The 19,149-nt window shown below is 45.5% G+C and overlaps 1 protein-coding gene across 1 annotated transcript in view; it reads left to right on the top strand.

Annotated features, from left to right (window-relative positions):
• Positions 1–19,149, top strand: part of PLCH1 (phospholipase C eta 1) — a 469,798-nt gene that overhangs the window by 380,594 nt on the left and 70,055 nt on the right. The window contains exon 12 of the mRNA XM_063916111.1: positions 12,794–12,955. Coding sequence (XP_063772181.1) covers positions 12,794–12,955 — 162 coding nt within the window. The remainder of the gene's footprint in view (positions 1–12,793; positions 12,956–19,149) is intronic.

Here is a 19,149-nt window from a genome sequence, read left to right as displayed (position 1 = left end):
TCAGAGTCCTTCCACAGTCAATTTTCAATGTTAATATAACAAAGAAAAAAAGTGCATATAGTGATGTACCATTAAAACATTTAATATACAATCACATAGAATATGACAATCATTAAAACATAAAGTGCATGAAATCCAAAGTGCAGAGTGTCCAAAGTGCGTAATTACCAGCAGCAGGTAAGTTCAAGCATGAGGTTTTTTGTTCCACAGATGAGGAAGTGACACCCGCAGTTGCCGTGGAACAAAAAACCTCATGCTTGAACTTACCTGCTGCTGGTAATTACGCACTTTGGACACTCTGCACTTTGGATTTCATGCACTTTATGTTTTAATGATTGTCATATTCTATGTGATTGTATATTAAATGTTTTAATGGTACATCACTATATGCACTTTTTTTCTTTGTTATATTAACATTGAAAATTGACTGTGGAAGGACTCTGAACCACCATTAAGTCCCTTTACTGGGCGCTTGTATGTATTATCACATCATTCTGCATTTTGCATATCATTTTAGTCCGCAGGAGATGCTTGTGCTTCCTATTGCATTGTTTTGCGTCTAAGACGCATTTTCTAGGGAAAAAAATGAAAAAATTATATGTACAGTACATGGACTATTTTGAGAGATTAAAATATTTTTGTTTGATTTAAAGGTTAAGGTGTGTACACACGGAGCGATGTGGCTCAGTGATGTTGACTATACAGTCAAAATCGCTAAGAAAGTTAGTACATATCGATCTGTGTGTACACAGCGAGTGATAGCGATGTGAGTCCCCGCTAGGTCGCTATCGCTATTAAAAATAGACTGTGCAGGCAAGTCAATTTCGACTATGTCGCTGGAAAATCGCCCATATCCAAAATCGCTTGCACACTTACTCAAAATCGCTGTTAAAGTTAGTCAAAATCTCCTACTGGCAGTTGAAGGGAAATCGCTCAGTCAAAATCGCTCATAGTCAAAATCGCTCCGTGTGTACCGACCTTACGATATCATTTTAGAAATATTTATTTGTTGTAAATGTACTGTAATTGTGTACTTAAAGTTGATTTTCAACATTGACAAATGCAGATCACACAAAAAAAACAGGTCTGTTTAGGTCTGATTTTGTAGAGCTGTTTTGTGTGAGATTTTCAAACTCGGACTCCATTACATAGGCCAAGTTGTATGTTTAACACGGGAAAAGCTTCTGGATCCAACTTTTTACCGGGCACTCTCTTTAAGAGAAGAAAACATCCAACTTTGCATGTACTCGGACACTATTAAATTGCCCAGGTTTGCAAAAAAGCCCACTTTTATGGCAAAATCGGACATTTTACAAACTCAGCTCAAACTCGGCTCCCATTACATCCCGGCCCTGGTGTCAAAACTACTCCATTATATTGTATGTGTCATTCCTGATTGTTAAGCTAGGTACTGTCAGATTTTTCTGGTAGGCCCGACAATCGGACAATTTTTCGGGAAATTGTAGGTACCAAATCTTTTTTTTTTTTCATTTACCAATTTTCTGCTAAATCACACTGCATTTGCATATATCCACCCACAAGGTGGATGACATAGTGACAGGAAAACAGGAAATATGGCAGATTATTGAGAATGCACACATACTGCTCAATGGGCCTAATTCAGAGTTGATCGCAGCAGCAAATATGTTAGCAGTTAGGCAAAACCATGTGCACTGCAGGGGGGGTAGATATAACATGTGCAGAGAGAGTTAGATTTGGGTGAGGTGTGTTCAAACTGAAACTAAATTGCAGTGTAAAAATAAAGCAGCCAGTATTTACCCTGCACAGTAACAAAATAACCCACCCATATCCAGTGGTTAAAGTGGGCCGGAACAGGACGGAACTGCGTTCCGTCACCTCTAATTGCAGGCGGAACCAGTTCTGCCTCCGCCCGGCCACAGCATCATGTCCCTGTTCCATTGTAAAGGTGGCAGCGGCCGCCAGCCAATCACGGCTCGCGGACCGGCTGCAGCACCAATTAGAAGTAGGTGAGGCTTTTTTTAAATCTGGCATGAGCCAATCACGGCTCGCAGACCGCCAGCCAATGAGAAGCTGCCAAGTGGCAGCTTCTCATTAGCTGACGGTCCAGGAGCCGTGAATGGCGCACAGCCGGCGCCAGGTTCAAAGTGCCCTCTCTCCCCCCCTCTGCCGCTGCCACAGCCGCTGGAGTGTGACTGAGCCGCGGGCTGTAACGCCCGATCCCCCCCCCCCCCCTCCCGCAGCCGCCGGAGTTAACTGTTAACTGTGAGGCTGAGCAGCGGCCAGTAATGTCCGTGCCCACTCCCCATCTCCCTGCCAGCGCAGCAGCTTAAATTCCACCCCACCCCTAAGCTTAGTGACCCGCGGCCTGTAATGCCCTCCCCACCTCCACCGGAACGCTGTCTGCAAGTGAATGACGGTCCGAGGCCTTATCCTAACCATAGCACACCCCTGGGCGTCTGGTAGGAGAGTCAACTCGCCCTCCTCATGAAGACCTCCAGGTAACTGCTGCCACAATTCACAGCTCTGGGTGCCCAGTCTTTCTGCTGCTGATATTCTCTCTCTCTCTCTCTCTCTCTCTCTCTCTCTCTCTCTCTCTCTCTCCATGTCTCTCTCTCTCTCCATGTCACTCTATTTTGCCATGTCTCCCCTTCATCTCTCTCTCTTTTGCCATGTCTCTCTCTCTCTTGCAATGTCTCTATCTCCATGTCTCTCTCACCCTCTCTTGCCATGTCACTCTTTTTGTCTGTTTTTGCACTTTCAAGACTCTGAGTGTGTATGTATATATATATATATATATATATATATATATATAGAAAACCCCCTCATAAAATCCTGCGTTTGCCCCTGGAAGGGGCTCTACCTGTCGTACTGTGTAAAAGGGGACGCTGTCTGCCGTACTGTGTAAAAGGGGGCTCCGCCTCCCGTACTGTGTAAAAGGGGGACTCTGCTATTGTGGGCATTGTGTGTGTAAAGGGCACTAGTATGTGGGGCGGGCAATGTGAATAAGATTGTGTTACTGTGAAGCATTATTTTGAATTGGTGGTACTTTTGTGTGGCCACGCCCCTTCCTTGTGAGGCCACACCCTTTCTGCGGCATTGCAGGTGAGTTCCCCCACCTCTCCAAGACCACTTTAAGCCCTGCCCATATCTAACTCTCTCTGCAAATGTTATATGTGCCACACCTGCAGTGCACATGGGGGGTAATTCCAAGTTGATCGCAGCAGGAAATTTTCTCTAACGTCCTAAGTGGATGCTGGGGACTCCGTAAGGACCATGGGGAATAGCGGCTCCGCAGGAGACTGGGCACATCTAAAGAAAGCTTTAGGACTATCTGGTGTGCACTGGCTCCTCCCCCCATGACCCTCCTCCAAGCCTCAGTTAGATCTCTGTGCCCGAACGAGAAGGGTGCACACTAGGGGCTCTCCTGAGCTTCTTAGTGAAAGTTTTAGTTTAGGTTTTTTATTTTCAGTGAGACCTGCTGGCAACAGGCTCACTGCATCGAGGGACTAAGGGGAGAAGAAGCGAACTCACCTGCGTGCAGAGTGGATTGGGCTTCTTAGGCTACTGGACATTAGCTCCAGAGGGACGATCACAGGCCCAGCCATGGATGGGTCCCAGAGCCGCGCCGCCGGCCCCCTTACAGAGCCAGAAGACAGAAGAGGTCCGGAAAATCGGCGGCAGAAGACATCCTGTCTTCACCAAGGTAGCGCACAGCACTGCAGCTGTGCGCCATTGCTCCTCAGCACACTTCACACTTCGGTCACTGAGGGTGCAGGGCGCTAGGGGGGGGCGCCCTGAGCAGCAATAAAAACACCTTGGCTGGCGAAAATACATCACATATAGCCCCCAGGGCTATATGGATGAATTTTAACCGCTGCCAGAATCCATAAAAAAGCAGGAGAAAAGTCAGCGAAAAAGGGGCGGAGCCTATCTCCTCAGCACACTGGCGCCATTTTCCCTCACAGCTCCATTGGAGGGAAGCTCCCCTGGCTCTCTCCTGCAGTCACTACACTACAGAAAGGGTTAAAAAAGAGAGGGGGGCACTAATTAGGCGCAGTATTAACAATACAGCAGCTATAAGGGGAAAAAACACTTATATAAGGTTATCCCTGTATATATATAGCGCTTTGGTGTGTGCTGGCAAACTCTCCCTCTGTCTCCCCAAAGGGCTAGTGGGGTCCTGTCCTCTATCAGAGCATTCCCTGTGTGTGTGCTGTATGTCGGTACGTTTGTGTCGACATGTATGAGGAGAAAAATGATGTGGAGACGGAGCAGATTGCCTGTAATAGTGATGTCACCCCCTAGGGGGTCGACACCTGAGTGGATGAACTGTTGGAAGGAATTACGTGACAGTGTCAGCTCTGTATAAAAGACAGTGGTTGACATGAGACAGCCGGCTACTCAGCTTGTGCCTGTCCAGACGTCTCATAGGCCGTCAGGGGCTCTAAAGCGCCCGTTACCTCAGATGGCAGATATAGACGCCGACACGGATACTGACTCCAGTGTCGACGGTGAAGAGACAAATGTGACTTCCAGTAGGGCCACACGTTACATGATTGAGGCAATGAAAAATGTTTTACACATTTCTGATAATACGAGTACCACCAAAAAGGGGTATTATGTTCGGTGAGGAAAAACTACCTGTAGTTTTCCTGAATCTGAGAAATTAAATGAGGTGTGTGATGATGCGTGGTTTTCCCCCGATAACAACTGATAATTTCTAAAATGTTATTGGCATTATATCCTTTCCCGCCAGAGGTTAGGGTGCGTTGGGAAACACCCCCTAGGGTGGATAAAGCGCTCACACGCTTGTAAGGGCTCTACCCTCTCCTGAGATGGCCGCCCTTAAGGATCCTGCTGATAGAAAGCAGGAGGGTATCCTAAAATGTATTTACACACATACTGGTGTTATACTGCGACCAGCAATCGCCTCAGCCAGGATGTGCAGTGCTGGGTTGGCGTGGTCGGATTCCCTGACTGAAAATATTGATACCCTAGATAGGGACAGTATATTTTTGCCTATAGAGCATTTAAAAGATGCATTTCTATATATGCGTGATGCACAGCGGAATATTTGCCGACTGGCATCAAGTCTAAGTGCGTTGTCCATTTCTACCAGTAGAGGGTTATGGACACGTCAGTGGTCAGGTGATGCGTATTCCAAACGGCATTTGGAAGTATTGCCTTAATAAGGGGAGGAGTTATTTGGGGTCGGTCTTTCAGACCTGGTGGCCACGGCAACAGCTGGGAAATCCACGTTTGTACCCCAGATCGCCTCTCAACATGAGAAGACGCCGTATTATCAGGCGCAGTCTTTTCGTGGACAAGCGGGCAAAATGTTCCTCATTTCTGCCCCGTGACAGAGGGAGAGGAAAAAGGCTGCAGAAATCAGCCAGTTCCCAGGAACAGAAACCCTCTCCCGCCTCTGCCAAACCCTCAGTATGACGCTGGGGCTTTACAAGCAGAATCAGGCACGGTAGGGGGCCCGTCTCAATGAATTTCAGCGCGCAGTGGGCTCACTCGCAAGTAGACCCCTGGATCCATCAGGTGATATCTCAGGGGTACAAATTAGAATTCGAGACGTCTCCCCCTCGCCGTTTTCCTAAAGTCTGCTTTACCGATGTCTCCTTCTGACAGGGAGACAGTTTTGGAAGCCATTCACAAGCTGTATTCCCAGCAGGTGATAATCAAGGTACCCCTCCTGCAACAGGGAACGGGGTATTATTCCACACTGTTGTGGTACCGAAGCCGGACGGCTCGGTGAGACCGATTCTAAATCTAAAATCTTTGAACACTTACATACAGAGGTTCAAATTCAAGATTGAGTCACTCAGAGCAGTAATTGCGAACCTGGAAGAAGGGGACTACATGATGTCTCGGGACATCAAGGATGCTTACCTTCATGTCAAAATTTACCCTTCTCACCAAGGGTACCTCAGGTTTATGGTACAGAACTGTCACTATCAGTTCAGACGCTGCCGTATGGATGGTCCACGGCACCCCGGGTCTTTACCAAGGTAATGGCCGAAATGATGATATTCCTTCGAAGGAAGGGAATTTTAGTTATCCCTTACTTGGACGATTCCCTGATAAGGGTAAGATCCAGGGAACAGTTGGAGGTCGGTGTAGCACTATCTCAGGTAGTGTTGCGGCAGCACGATTGGATTCTCAATATTCCAAAATCGCAGCTGGTTCCGACGACTTGTCTTCTGTTCCTAGGGATGATCCTGGACACAGTCCAGAAAAAGGTGTTTCTCCCGGAGGGGAAAGCCAGGGAGTTATCCGAGCTAGTCAGGAACCTCCTAAAACCGAGCCAAGTCTCAGTGCATCAATGCACAAGGGTTCTGGGTAAAATGGTGGCTTCCTACGAAGCAATCCCATTCGGCAGATTCCACGCAAGAACTTTCCAGTGGGACCTGCTGGACAAATGGTCCGGGTCGCATCTTCAGATGCATCAGCGGATAACCCTGTCACCAAGGACAAGGGTGTCCCTCCTGTGGTGGTTGCAGAGTGCTCATCTTCTAGAGGGCCGCAGATTCGGCATTCAGGACTGGGTCCTGGTGACCACGGATGCCAGCCTGCGAGGCTGGGGAGCAGTCACACAGGGAAGGAATATCCAGGGCTTATGGTCAAGCCTGGAGACATCACTTCACATAAATATCCTGAAGCTAAGGGCCATTTACAATGCTCTAAGCTTAGCAAGACCTCTGCTTCAAGGTCAGCCGGTGTTGATCCAGTCGGACAACATCACGGCAGTCACCCACGTAAACAGACAGGGTGGCACAAGAAGCAGGAGGGCAATGGCAGAAGCTGCAAGGATTCTTCGCTGGGCGGAAAATCATGTGATAGCACTGTCAGCAGTATTCATTCCGGGAGTGGACAACTGGGAAGCAGACTTCCTCAGCACGACCTCCACCCGGGAGAGTGGGGACTTCACCCAGAAGACTTCCACATGATTATAAACCGTTGGGAAAAACTAGACAGGTATTGCGCCAGGTCAAGGGACCCTCAGGCAATAGCTGTAGACGCTCTGGTAACACCGTGGGTGTACCAGTCAGTGTATGTGTTCCCTCCTCTGCCTCTCATACCCAAGGTACTGAGATTGATAAGATGGAGAGGAGTAAGCACTATATTCGTGGCTCCGGATTGGCCAAGAAGGACTTGGTAACCGGAACTTCAAGAGATGCTCACGGAGGATCCGTGGCCTCTACCTCTAAGAAGGGACCTGCTCCAACAAGGACCCTGTCTGTTCCAAGATTTACCGCGGCTGCGTTTGACGGCATGGCGGTTGAACGCCGGATCCTGAAGGAAAAAAGGCATTCCGGATGAAGTCATCCCTATCCTGATCAAAGCCAGGAAGGATGTAACCGCAAAACATTATCACCGCATTTGGCGAAAATATGTTGCGTGGTGCGAGGCCAGTAAGGCCCGACGGAGGAAATTCAACTGGGTCGATTCCTACATTTCCTGCAAACAGGAGTGTCTATGGGCCTGAAATTGGGGTCCATTAAGGTTCAAATTTCGGCCCTGTCAATTTTCTTCCAAAAAGAACTAGCTTCAGTCCCTGAAGTTCAGACGTTTGTAAAAGGGGTACTGCATATACAGCCTCCTTTTGTGCCTCCAGGGGCACTTTGGGATCTCAATGTAGTTTTTTGGGTTCCAAAAGTCACATTGGTTTGAACCACTTAAATCTGTGGAGTTAAAATATCTCACATGGAAAGTGGTCATGCTGTTGGCCTTGGCCTGGGCCAGGCGCGTGTCAGAATTGGCGGCTTTATCCTGTAAAAGCCCTTATCTGATTTTCCATTCGGACAGGGCGGAATTGAGGACTCGTCCTCAGTTTCTCCCTAAGGTGGTTTCAGCGTTTCACCTGAACCAACCTATTGTGGTGCCTGCGGCTACTAGGGACTTGGAGGACTCCAAGTTGCTAGACGTTGTCAGGGCCCTGAAAATATATGTTTCCAGGACGGCTGGAGTCAGAAAATCTGACTCGCTGTTTATCCTGTATGCACCCAACAAGCTGGGTGCTCCTGCTTCTAAGCAGACTATTGCTCGTTGGATTTGTAGTACAATTCAGCTTGCACATTCTGTGGCAGGCCTGCCACAGCCAAAAATCTGTAAATGCCCACTCCACAAGGAAGGTGGGCTCATCTTGGGCGGCTGCCCGAGGGGTCTCGGCTTTACAACTTTGCCGAGCAGCTACTTGGTCAGGAGCAAATACGTTTGTAAAATTCTACAAAATTGATACCCTGGCTGAGGAGGACCTGGAGTTCTCTCAATTGGTGCTGCAGAGTCATCCGCACTCTCCCGCCCATTTGGGAGCTTTGGTATAATCCCCATGGTCCTTACGGAGTCCCCAGCATCCACTTAGGACGTTAGAGAAAATAAGAATTTACTTACCGATAATTCTATTTCTCGTAGTCCGTAGTGGATGCTGGGCGCCCATCCCAAGTGCGGATTGTCTGCAATACTGGTACATAGGCCCTCATTCCGAGTTGATCGGTCGCAAGGCGAATTTAGCAGAGTTACACACGCTAAGCCGCCGCCTACTGGGAGTGAATCTTAGCTTCTTAAAATTGCGACCGATGTATTCGCAATATTGCGATTACTAACTACTTAGCAGTTTCAGAGTAGCTCCAGACTTACTCTGCCTGTGCGATCAGTTCAGTGCTTGTCGTTCCTGGTTGACGTCACAAACACACCCAGCGTTCGCCCAGGCACTCCCACCGTTTCTCCGGCCACTCCTGCGTTTTTTCCGGAAACGGTAGCGTTTTCAGCCACACGCCCCTGAAACGCCGTGTTTCCGCCCAGTAACACCCATTTCCTGTCAATCACATTACGATCGCCGGAGCGAAGAAAAAGCCGTGAGTAAAAATACTTTCTTCATAGTAAAGTTACTTGGCGCAGTCGCAGTGCGAACATTGCGCATGCGTACTAAGCGGATTTTCACTGCGATGCGATGAAAAATACCGAGCGAACAACTCGGAATGAGGGCCATAGTTATTGTTACCAAAAAATCGGGTTATTGCTGTAGTGAGCCATCTTTTCTAGAGGCTCCTCTGTTATCATGCTGTTAACTGGGTTCAGATCACAAGTTGTATGGTGTGATTGGTGTGGCTGGTATGAGTCTTACCCGGGATTCAAAATCCTTCCTTATTGTGTACGCTCGTCCGGGCACAGTATCCTAACTGAGGCTTGGAGGAGGGTCATGGGGGGAGGAGCCAGTGCACACCAGATAGTCCTAAAGCTTTCTTTAGATGTGCCCAGTCTCCTGCGGAGCCGCTATTCCCCATGGTCCTTACGGAGTCCCCAGCATCCACTACGGACTACGAGAAATAGAATTATCGGTAAGTAAATTCTTATTTTTTAGCAGTTGGGCAAAACCATGTGCACTGCAGGGGGGGCAGATATAACGGGTGTAGTACGGTTTGCCGGCGCTCGGGCTCCCGGCGACCAGCATACCGGCGCCGGGAGCCCGACCGCCGGCATACCGACAGCGTGGCGAGCGCAAAGGAGCCCCTTGCGGGCTCGCTGCGCTCGCCACGCTGCGGGCACGGTGGCGCGCCACACTATTTTATTCTCCCTCCAGGGGGGTCGTGGACCCCCACGAGGGAGAATAGGTGTCGGGATTCCGGCGCCGGTATACTGTGCGCCGGTATCCCGACATTCGGCATACAGAAGACCACCCGATATAACATGTGCAGAGAGAGTTAGATTTGGGTGGGTTATTTTGTTTCTGTGCAGGGTAAATACTGGCTGCTTTATTTTTACACTGCAATTTAGATTGCAGATTGAACACACCACACCCAAATCTATCTCTCTCTGCACATGTTATATCTGCCCCCCCTGCACTGCACATGGTTTTGCCCAACTGCTAAAAAAATTCCTGCTGCGATCAACTTGGAATTACCCCCATGGTTTTGCTCAACTGCTAACAAATTTGCTGCGATCAACTCTGAATTACCCCCAATATCTGGAGATTGTGGCAGATATTTTTGGTTTGGGACGATAGACCGGAAAATCTATTGTTCGTGTGTGTGAGCAAGATTTTCCTGAATTACTGGCGAAATGCCGACACGATTGTTTGTACACACACTATACAATAACTTTGGTCATTCTTCCAATTATTGGCAAATCGGCCCAATAATAGTTTAGTGTGTACCTAGCTAAGGCAATTATTCTATGCATCCTTTTCCTAGCGGAGTCACAGGGACACTCACACAGGAACTCAATAGATTTGGATTTTATTTTCATTTCAGTTACTAAAAGGAAAACTGCAGAGCACCCATAGTCTGTTATCTGAGGGATGGATTACCAGTAAACTGCACAAATACACGTGATATGTTTCCTTTTAGGAGTCTGCTGAGTGGTTCCCTCTACATTGGACACTATGGCAGCGTGACATCAGCTATTTCTTCTCATGTTGTACGTTTGAACATTTGCTCCTTTGCTAAACACATCTTGTGTCTGTTCGAATTAGGCAAGTGCACTCAAGTATGGGTGAAGCAGTGTCATAGCCAGATAAAGGTATATATGTGCTGTAATGGGTCGTTCAAACATAGGGTCGGATGTAATGGCTAGCGAGACAGCCGAACTTGTACATTTTTTTATAGCAGCAAACATTTACAAGGCAAAACCAACCAGGTTTTGCGTTGTAAATGTTTGCTGCTTTAAAAAAACGTATACGAGTTCTGCCGGAGTCTTTGAGATCTGGCCACCTCGCAAGCAATTACATCCGGCCCCTAGGCTATGTTCGGTGATGGCTTGGTGACACAACTGCAGGCTATGCGGTGTAGATGGAAGCGTTATGCCTGTTATCAGACACGAGTATAGATTGATGCAAGTGCGCCCTAATGATGATGATTAGTATCAAACCAAAAGTACAAATGTGGCCAAACTCTGCATATCCAAAGTGCAGCCCAATTGCGTTCAACTCATGCTGTACGGCCCTTTGTGTTTGCTTTTACTGCATACTGTTCTGCATGGCAATACTGCTGTTATTGTTGAACGTTGTAGTGCAATAATCTGCATAAAGAATACAGCCACGTGTGGACACAGGTCAATAAATGCAGATATGCAGAATTTTTTTTATAACGGCCATGTACTGTATGTACAGTAGTTTTATCATTTCCATATATTTTTATTTGTACCTCTAAATGTAAATCATACCTAGAAATAAATTATTTTATTTAGGTGACTAAAATACAGTTATGTCTCCCATATCCGAATATCCGATATCCAAAATATTCTGAAATCCAAATACATATTTTTTAAGCAAAATGGAGATAGAGACAGCTTTGTTTACAGATAGTTCAATGTGTATAAATTTTGTTTCCTGCACAAAATTTTTCAATTTGTATAAAATTACTTTCAGGCTACATGTATAAAGTGTACTGTACATGAAACATAAATGTATTCTGCATTTAGATTTGGTTTCCATCCCCAAGATATGTCATTATGGTATGCAAATATTCCAAAATATGGAAATATCCGATGTCCAAAACACTTCTGGTCCCAAGCATTTACCTGTAGTAAACAAAGTGCCAATGTGTTGCATCTAGTTGATATATCAGTGGTTCCCAACCGCGGCCCTCAAGGCACCCCAACAGTCCAGTTTTTAAGGATATCCATGCTTAGGTTGGCTTAATTAGTACCTCTGAATTTGTTTTAACCATCTGTGCTCAGCCATGGATAGCCTTAAAACCAGGACTCTTAAGGTGTGTACACACGGGGAGATCCTTGCTATGCCCGATTTTGACTATGCGATTTCCCTTGAACTCCCCCAGAGCCCAGATAGCACAGATAGTACAGATTTTGACTATCTGTATTTGAGATTTTGTCTATGTACGATTTTGGCTAAGTGTCAATTTTGACTATACTTTGTACTAGGGGATCCGGTCTCTAGGTCGACAGTAACTAGATCGACAGTGTCTAGGTCGACCACTATTGGTCGACAGTAACTAGGTCGACAGGGTCTCTAGGTCGACATGTTCTACGTCGACAGGTCAAAAGGTCGACATGAGTTTTTCACGATTATTTTCTTTTTTTGAACCTTTTCATACTTAACGATCCACATGGACTACGATTGGTACGGTAATCTGAGCGAAGCGGTAGCGGAGCGAGGCACCTTGCCCGAAGCATGGCGAACGAAGCGAGCCATATGAGGGGACACGGTGCACTAATTGGGGTTCCCGGTAACTCTACGAAGAAAACGACACCAAAAAAACATCAAAAACTCATGTCGACCTTTTGACCTGTTGACCTAGACCATGTCGACCTAGAGACCCTGTCAACCTAGTTACTGTCGACCAATAGTGATCGACCTAGTTACTATCTACCTTTCATACCACACCCTTGTACTAGATAGTACACTAGATAGTCAAGATTGACTTTCCTGCACAGTCTATCTAGCCTTGTGATACCGACCCCGCGGGAGTGCGCATCGGGATCAAATCGGTATCGCAAGCTGCCTAACACCTTGAGATTTCCACTAACTTTCCTTGTGACTTTGACTATATAGTCACAATCGAAAAAGGAGAAATCTCACTATGTGTACACACCTTTAGAGTGCCTTGAGGACTGAGTCTTGGAACCAGTGGAATATGGAACAGTTGGTTGTGCACAGCAGCAGTTGTTATTTCCTGCAGTATATTACAGAGGTGTGTTTGTGGTTTATTTCTGTGAAAGCAAATTCAGCTTTCTGTGCACGCTTTCTGGCATTGATACTGTAGATACATTTTCATATATCGTATTGGCCTTGAGCACTGAACAAAAACCACAGGTTAATAGGCTTTGTTTTAATCCCGTGCAGAGCAATGGAACGACAGAACACCAAGTGGAGTCCTTCATAAGGAAAAAGCTGGAATCCTTACTAAAGGAATCTCAGATCAGGGACAAGGAGGATCCTGACAGCTTCACCGTGAGAGCACTGCTCAAGGCAACTCATGAGGGCCTGAATGTTAATCTAAAACAGGTATTTCCTATTCAATTGAAATCACTCAGCAAACACTGCTATTTCCAAATGCTTGAATAACTTTTGTAATATCTTAAATTTGCACAAGTCAAATCCGTGTTATTTGTGTATTTATTTATGTACAAACCAATATTTATGCAAAGGCTCTGATGCTGACTTTGATGTAAGGGGAGAAAAAAGTTAAAATCGCAGCAAAACATGTAAAAAGGTAGATCAGTAAAGTTGTCCACAAACTAGTTGATCCTGCTTCCCTATTAAAGCAACAAGTAGGAGGGTGTGTGTAACTTGGCCGCATACCTGGGTTTCTGAATGAAGTTACTAGATGCATGGCGCCCGGTGGAGCAAATCAGTTGTTGCTCCGATCAGCGCTGACATTACTGTTACTGTATGTTGCTTTGTCATTTTAACGGACTGGTAACTAGATATGGATATTTCTGTACAGTAAGTAGATGATGATAAAACATGGCAGCAGAAGACCATGGTTAGTTACCTAAAGAACTGACTGTCTTGAAAATAAATAAATATAAATTAGTGAGATCCTTTTTTTGTGTAATATTTCACAGGACATGCAGACTGATTTTACAGGAGTTTTTCCATAGACACGGCGTGGGTGTTCCCTAGGTGTACAAATGGGTGCACTTTGATCATAAAATAGCATTGCAGAGCCACACTCTACACAACTTGTAAATAAGCTTTACACAAAATACTAGGATTCAGAGGTGTCGCTAGGGGGTGTGGACCACGCCATGTGTCACCCACCAAGGTAGTGACACCAAAAAGCTGGCTCTTCCTCAGTGACTGGGAGCTGGGTACTGCACTGTGACATTATCGTGCATCACACGGTTTCTGTCACTGACGAGTAGCCGGCAGCACAGCATCTCCGGGAATGCTAGATACACCCCCAGAATGATGAAAATAGGGGCATGCTGTGAGGTCACACCCCTTCCAAAGAGACCATGCCCCTTTTTGTCACGTGGGAGGGGCTACTACCGGTTGTCACCGGCCGCAGTGACACCACTGCTAGGAATTAAAAATAAATATAGGATTTCCCCTTGTATAAGGTAATGCAATAACACCCCTGTGGATTACATACTACAGTGGAATCTAAAGATGCTTTTCCACTTTCTTGCTCCCCACCCTTCCTGTCATACTGCTGATCTATCTAATAATAACACTTCTAGCCTATTGCTTACATTTTGCAGTAAGGTTGAGCATTTTCTGTCTACTCTCCTATATGTGGCATTTGTTGGTGGAAAGGCTGAAGAAGGCATCATTCCAGCTCCAGTAAACTGACATTGTGCGCGTTCGCAGCGTCCGATTCCACGGTGGAGTATTTCCCATATGTGAAAGTCTCCTTTGCTGCAACCGGGATCTAACTCACAGGGACAGCGGTTATCACTTCCACGGTCCCTGCAAGTTATCTTTAGTACATAGAAGGGGAAACATAGTTTAAAATGCAAAAGTCCATCGCGATACAGACTTTTAAAAATTGCGTTATCGCCACGATTATTAATACATAGGCTGTTAAGTCTGGAATTAAATTATCAATGTTAAAACACAAAGTTATACATCTGTCACTGTCATCATTGTTCATAACAAAATAACCATCTACACAATCCATCCAATGAAAGCTATTAAAATTACATCAAGTTATAGTAAAGCCGTTAAGATATAAATTATTACTTTGTCCTACCAGATAAATATTAATTATTATGATTTATTTCACTAGCTCAAAATACAATATGCATTTTATCTACTTAATTGGTGTTTTCATTTATAACAATATAAAAATATGAAAGTTCTTGTTTTTTGTACCTGAATGGTTAGCAAAACACAATGTCAGCTGAATAATGCATTAGGCTAGCTTTGAGGTAATGGGAGTGATTCCAACCAGGGCCATATCTGTGTGGTGTTTGTATTTTCTCCCCAGGTGGTAAATCAAAATCGTGCTATTTGCGGTTTATTGTAAACATCATATTAGCTTTTCTAAATTGTGACATGGAGAATTTAACAACATACCAGGATTGGATCACAACTGTAATTTTATTATATCCAAATAATATATAGATTACAAAAATCAATGCCAGGAGAGCATTGTTAGAGTTAATTCTCAGCTATGCACTGTGAAAATGGCAAAAAAGCATTGCACGAAAGCCAATGTGAGCTTTAGACACGATTGGTGAGGCAGTTATTTATTTATTATTTATTTATGTAACAGGTATTTATATAGCACCACCATATTCCATTTCAATTTACAGTTTGGAACAAAACAGGTATAGGGGGTCATTCCGAGTTGATCGTAGCTGTGCTAAATTTAGCACAGCTTTGATCAGGGACTCAGACATGCGGGGGGACTCCCAGCACAGGGCTAGTCCGCTCCGCATGCCAGTGACGCGGCTGGCCGGGAGAAACTCCTCGCTGCCCGGGTTGCAGCGGCTGCGTGTGACGTCACGCAGCCTCCGCGGCCCGCCCCCCAACGGTCCGGCCATGCCTGCGTTGGCCGGACCGCACCGCCGTCCAGCCCCCCTCCCGCCCAGCGACTGCCTCTGCCTGTCAATCAGACAGAGGCGATCGCTACAATACAACGGTCTTCGGCCGCCCAGCATGCGCCGGTGCACTGCTGTGCCGGCGCACTGTGGCGCTGGCACATGCGCAGTTCCGACTAGATCGCTGTGCCGCGATAAACTGCAGCGAGCGATCGGGTCGGAATGACCCCCATAGTACAGTAATGAAACAACACAGGACTGCATAATAACAGACAGACAGAGAGGTAAGAGGGCCCTGCTTGCACGCTTACACTTTACAGGGAAATAGGATTGACATACCTCCCAACATGACCCTTTCCAGGAGGGACAAAATGCTCTGTTCCTGGACTTCCCTCTTCATCTATAATTGCCATCAATGTGGTGAAACACCTTTCTTATCTATTCACCAGTTCAACACAGGTAATGGTAATCATATAGTAAAAGGGAAGTCCAGGAACAGAACATTTTGTCCGTCCTGGAAAGGGCTATGTTGGGAGATATGCATTGATACAGAAAGATAGCGCTACCTTTTGCGTATTGGTCCAGACAGGAGCAGAGGTCCTTCGTGGGCTGTATGATCCAGTCACGCAGCAGTGTTGGTCTAGGGCCAGGAGGATGTGAAAGTGAAGAAAGAGAGGTTACAATTACAGTATGTAAAGTTGTGTGTGGACTGTTTAGAGGGGATGTAATTGGGTAGGATAGCTTATGGAGGTTATGTGGGTGGTTCTGGGATTTGATAAGCTGCCAGAAGAGGTAAGTTTTCAGGGAGCACTTAAAGTTAAGAAAACGAAAAAGTCTTGTGCATTAGAGGGGATTCTACAGAGTTGGTGCAGCCAGAAAGAAGGTCCTGTAACTGTGAATGACAGCAGGGAATGAGTGTGAATGAAAGGTGTAGGTCTTGTGCAAAGCGGAGAGGTCACGTTAGGAGATACTGGGGCAGATGTATTAACCTGGAGAAGGTATAAGGAAGTGATAAACCAGTGATAAGTGCAAGGTGATAAACATACCAGCCAGTCAGCTCCCATATGTAAATTAACAGTTAGGAGCTGATTGGCTGGTGCGTTATCACCTAGCACATAACACTGCTTTATCACTGGTTTATCACTTCCTTATGCCTTCTCCTGGTTAATACATCTGCCCCAATATGAGATAAGTGAAAAGATGTATGTTGGTTTAGGTTGGTGACTAGAATTTTTTAATTGATGCATGTTTTGTGTTCTCTTTTAGCAATACACTCTACTGTGCTAGAAGTGCGCATTAACGCATAGGGAGTGCTACATTCTAACATTATAATACTGCTTTATCATTTAACAATACAATGGTGGGAACAAGCAACCAGTTCCAGTCATCCTATTTTTAATACGCATAAAACTGAAAGTTGCGCTAGAGGCTAATTAATGTGACTGAGACCTACTGTGATCAGCCATGGCAATCAAATAATTTGTTAAAATAGGGAACAACACATATTCCAAATGTATAAAATAAGTACACTGTGAGGGACATTGTGTTGGTGCTGTTACTTTCCATATAGGTCAACTTAGTTATGTTAGTAGTGCAAGGAACGTTGGAGATGAAACACGTTTGTTTTGGTTCTCAGACAGAAGCTGTTTTCCTGGCAGTGTAAATGTATTCAGCATTGGACTCTGTCCTAGGGGCTTTGTTACAGTATAAATCAGATTGCCTGATAAAGACAGCATCTGTCTCTCTTGTTTGGCTTTTACTGCTACTGGCAAATTAACAAATGCTTAAAGCATCAAACTATGTAAAAACCTGGATGTGGGCTGTTTACACCTCACCTGCAGCTGTAATTAGGTGATTCTAGATAAATATATTCCTTCTTATGAATTGTTTGTCATTTTAAAATTCATTAGGTTATTCTTTTTGTACTTGCTATCAGGCAAAAACTTGCTTGTGACATTTGACTAGTAGTTGAGCGGTTTTACTTTTATAGCACTAAGGGGTACATTTACTAAGCAGTGATAAGAGCGGAGAAGTGAGCCAGTGGAGATAATTCCCCATCAACCAATCAGCACTGAAGTAACATCTATAATTTGCATACTATAAAATGATACAGAGCTGCTGATTGGTTGATGGGGAAATATCTCCACTGGCTCACTTGTCTGCTCTTATCACTGCTTCGTAAATGTACCCCTAAATGCTGAATTTATTTTAATCTTAGTCATTCACGATTGGAGCAAATGACTTTTAATTTTTCGTTGCATAATAATATATTCTACGTGGGGGTGGCATTGGCCACACCCACACAGCACTGGTCACAGCTTCTCCCTGTCTCACAATAAGCTTCATGCCCATATTGTCTTTGGCCCTCATTCCGAGTTGATCGCTCGCTAGCTGCTTTTAGCAGCAGTGCAAACGCTAAGCCGCCGCCCTCTGGGAGTGTATCTTAGGTTAGCAGAAGTGCGAACGAAAGATTAGCAGAACTGCACTGGAAAAATGTCATGCCGTTTCTGAGTAGCTCCAGACCTACTCCTATCTTGCGATGACTGCAGTGTGTTTAGTTCCTGGTTTGACGTCACAAACACGCCCTGCGTTCGGCCAGCCACTCCCCCGTTTCTCCAGCCACTCCTGCGTTTTTGCCTGGCACGCCTGTGTTTTTTAGCACACTCCCTGAAAATGCTGAGTTGCCGCCCAGAAACACCCACTTCCTGTCAATCATACTACGAACACTCGAGAGACTGAAAAACGTTGCTCGAGTTTGGGTAAAACTACAAAGTTTTGTGTGAAAGTACTTAGCGCATGCGCGCTGCGTACCATGCGCATGCGCAGAATTGCCGTTTTACTTGATCTCTGCGCTGCGAAAAATGGTAGTGAGCGATCAACTCGGAATGAGGGCCCTTATCTGGCCCTGAACGTCTCAGAATGCTATTTACAGAGCTTCTCATTGTGGATCATTCATGTGCTGTTGCACCTGAGACAATTGTGCAAAGTACCGATTTCCAGTACTTTGCGCATGCGTGAGTGGGTCTTGCGGCATTGCACGCATGATTGACATCAGTGATTGATAGTCTGATGCAGTTTTGTGGAAGGGGGCTTTGGGTCCTCCGCAGCTAATGACCTGCGTGGCTGCCATATGGTGCATGTGTCATTGGTGGCCGACGGAGAGGGATACTGACAATACCACTTTGGTAAAATTTGTGATATAGTAGCCTACCCGCAAATACTGATTAATAGATCTGCCCCAAAATACCCATGCCCCATTTTGAAAATACCTACACCTCTATGCAATTTAAAAAAAAATGCCTTGGTAGAGAAGTGAAAAGGGTCATAGATGGAAGAACTGAAAGCTATTCAGCAGCATCATTGGACACTGTCTTGCTTGTTGATGATACTGGTGGTGGCATTGTGTTACGGCCATAATATGCGTTTAGTTCTTTTTGACAAAAAATATCCTTATACTGAAAATTAGACAAATTGCTGTGTAGCTTCAGTCATAGCCATAGCAACTGAGGATACTTACAAATACAGTAGTAGTGTTTTTATTTTCAGCGAGGATTGTGTTTACGTCTCAGAACAGGCAATTATAGGGCTAATGTAAGCCTTCCTGTAACCTGGGACTCCTTCCCTGGCAGTGTGTGTGATTATAATTTGTCCCCACACCGATAGATTACAGTCTTTGCTGTCAGCTGTGATTGGTGCTTATGAAATATT

Source organism: Pseudophryne corroboree, chromosome 4 (genome assembly GCF_028390025.1).
Source record: "Pseudophryne corroboree isolate aPseCor3 chromosome 4, aPseCor3.hap2, whole genome shotgun sequence".
NCBI classification, from domain to species: Eukaryota; Metazoa; Chordata; class Amphibia; order Anura; family Myobatrachidae; genus Pseudophryne; species Pseudophryne corroboree.
This window is presented reverse-complemented; position numbering and strand designations above follow the sequence as displayed.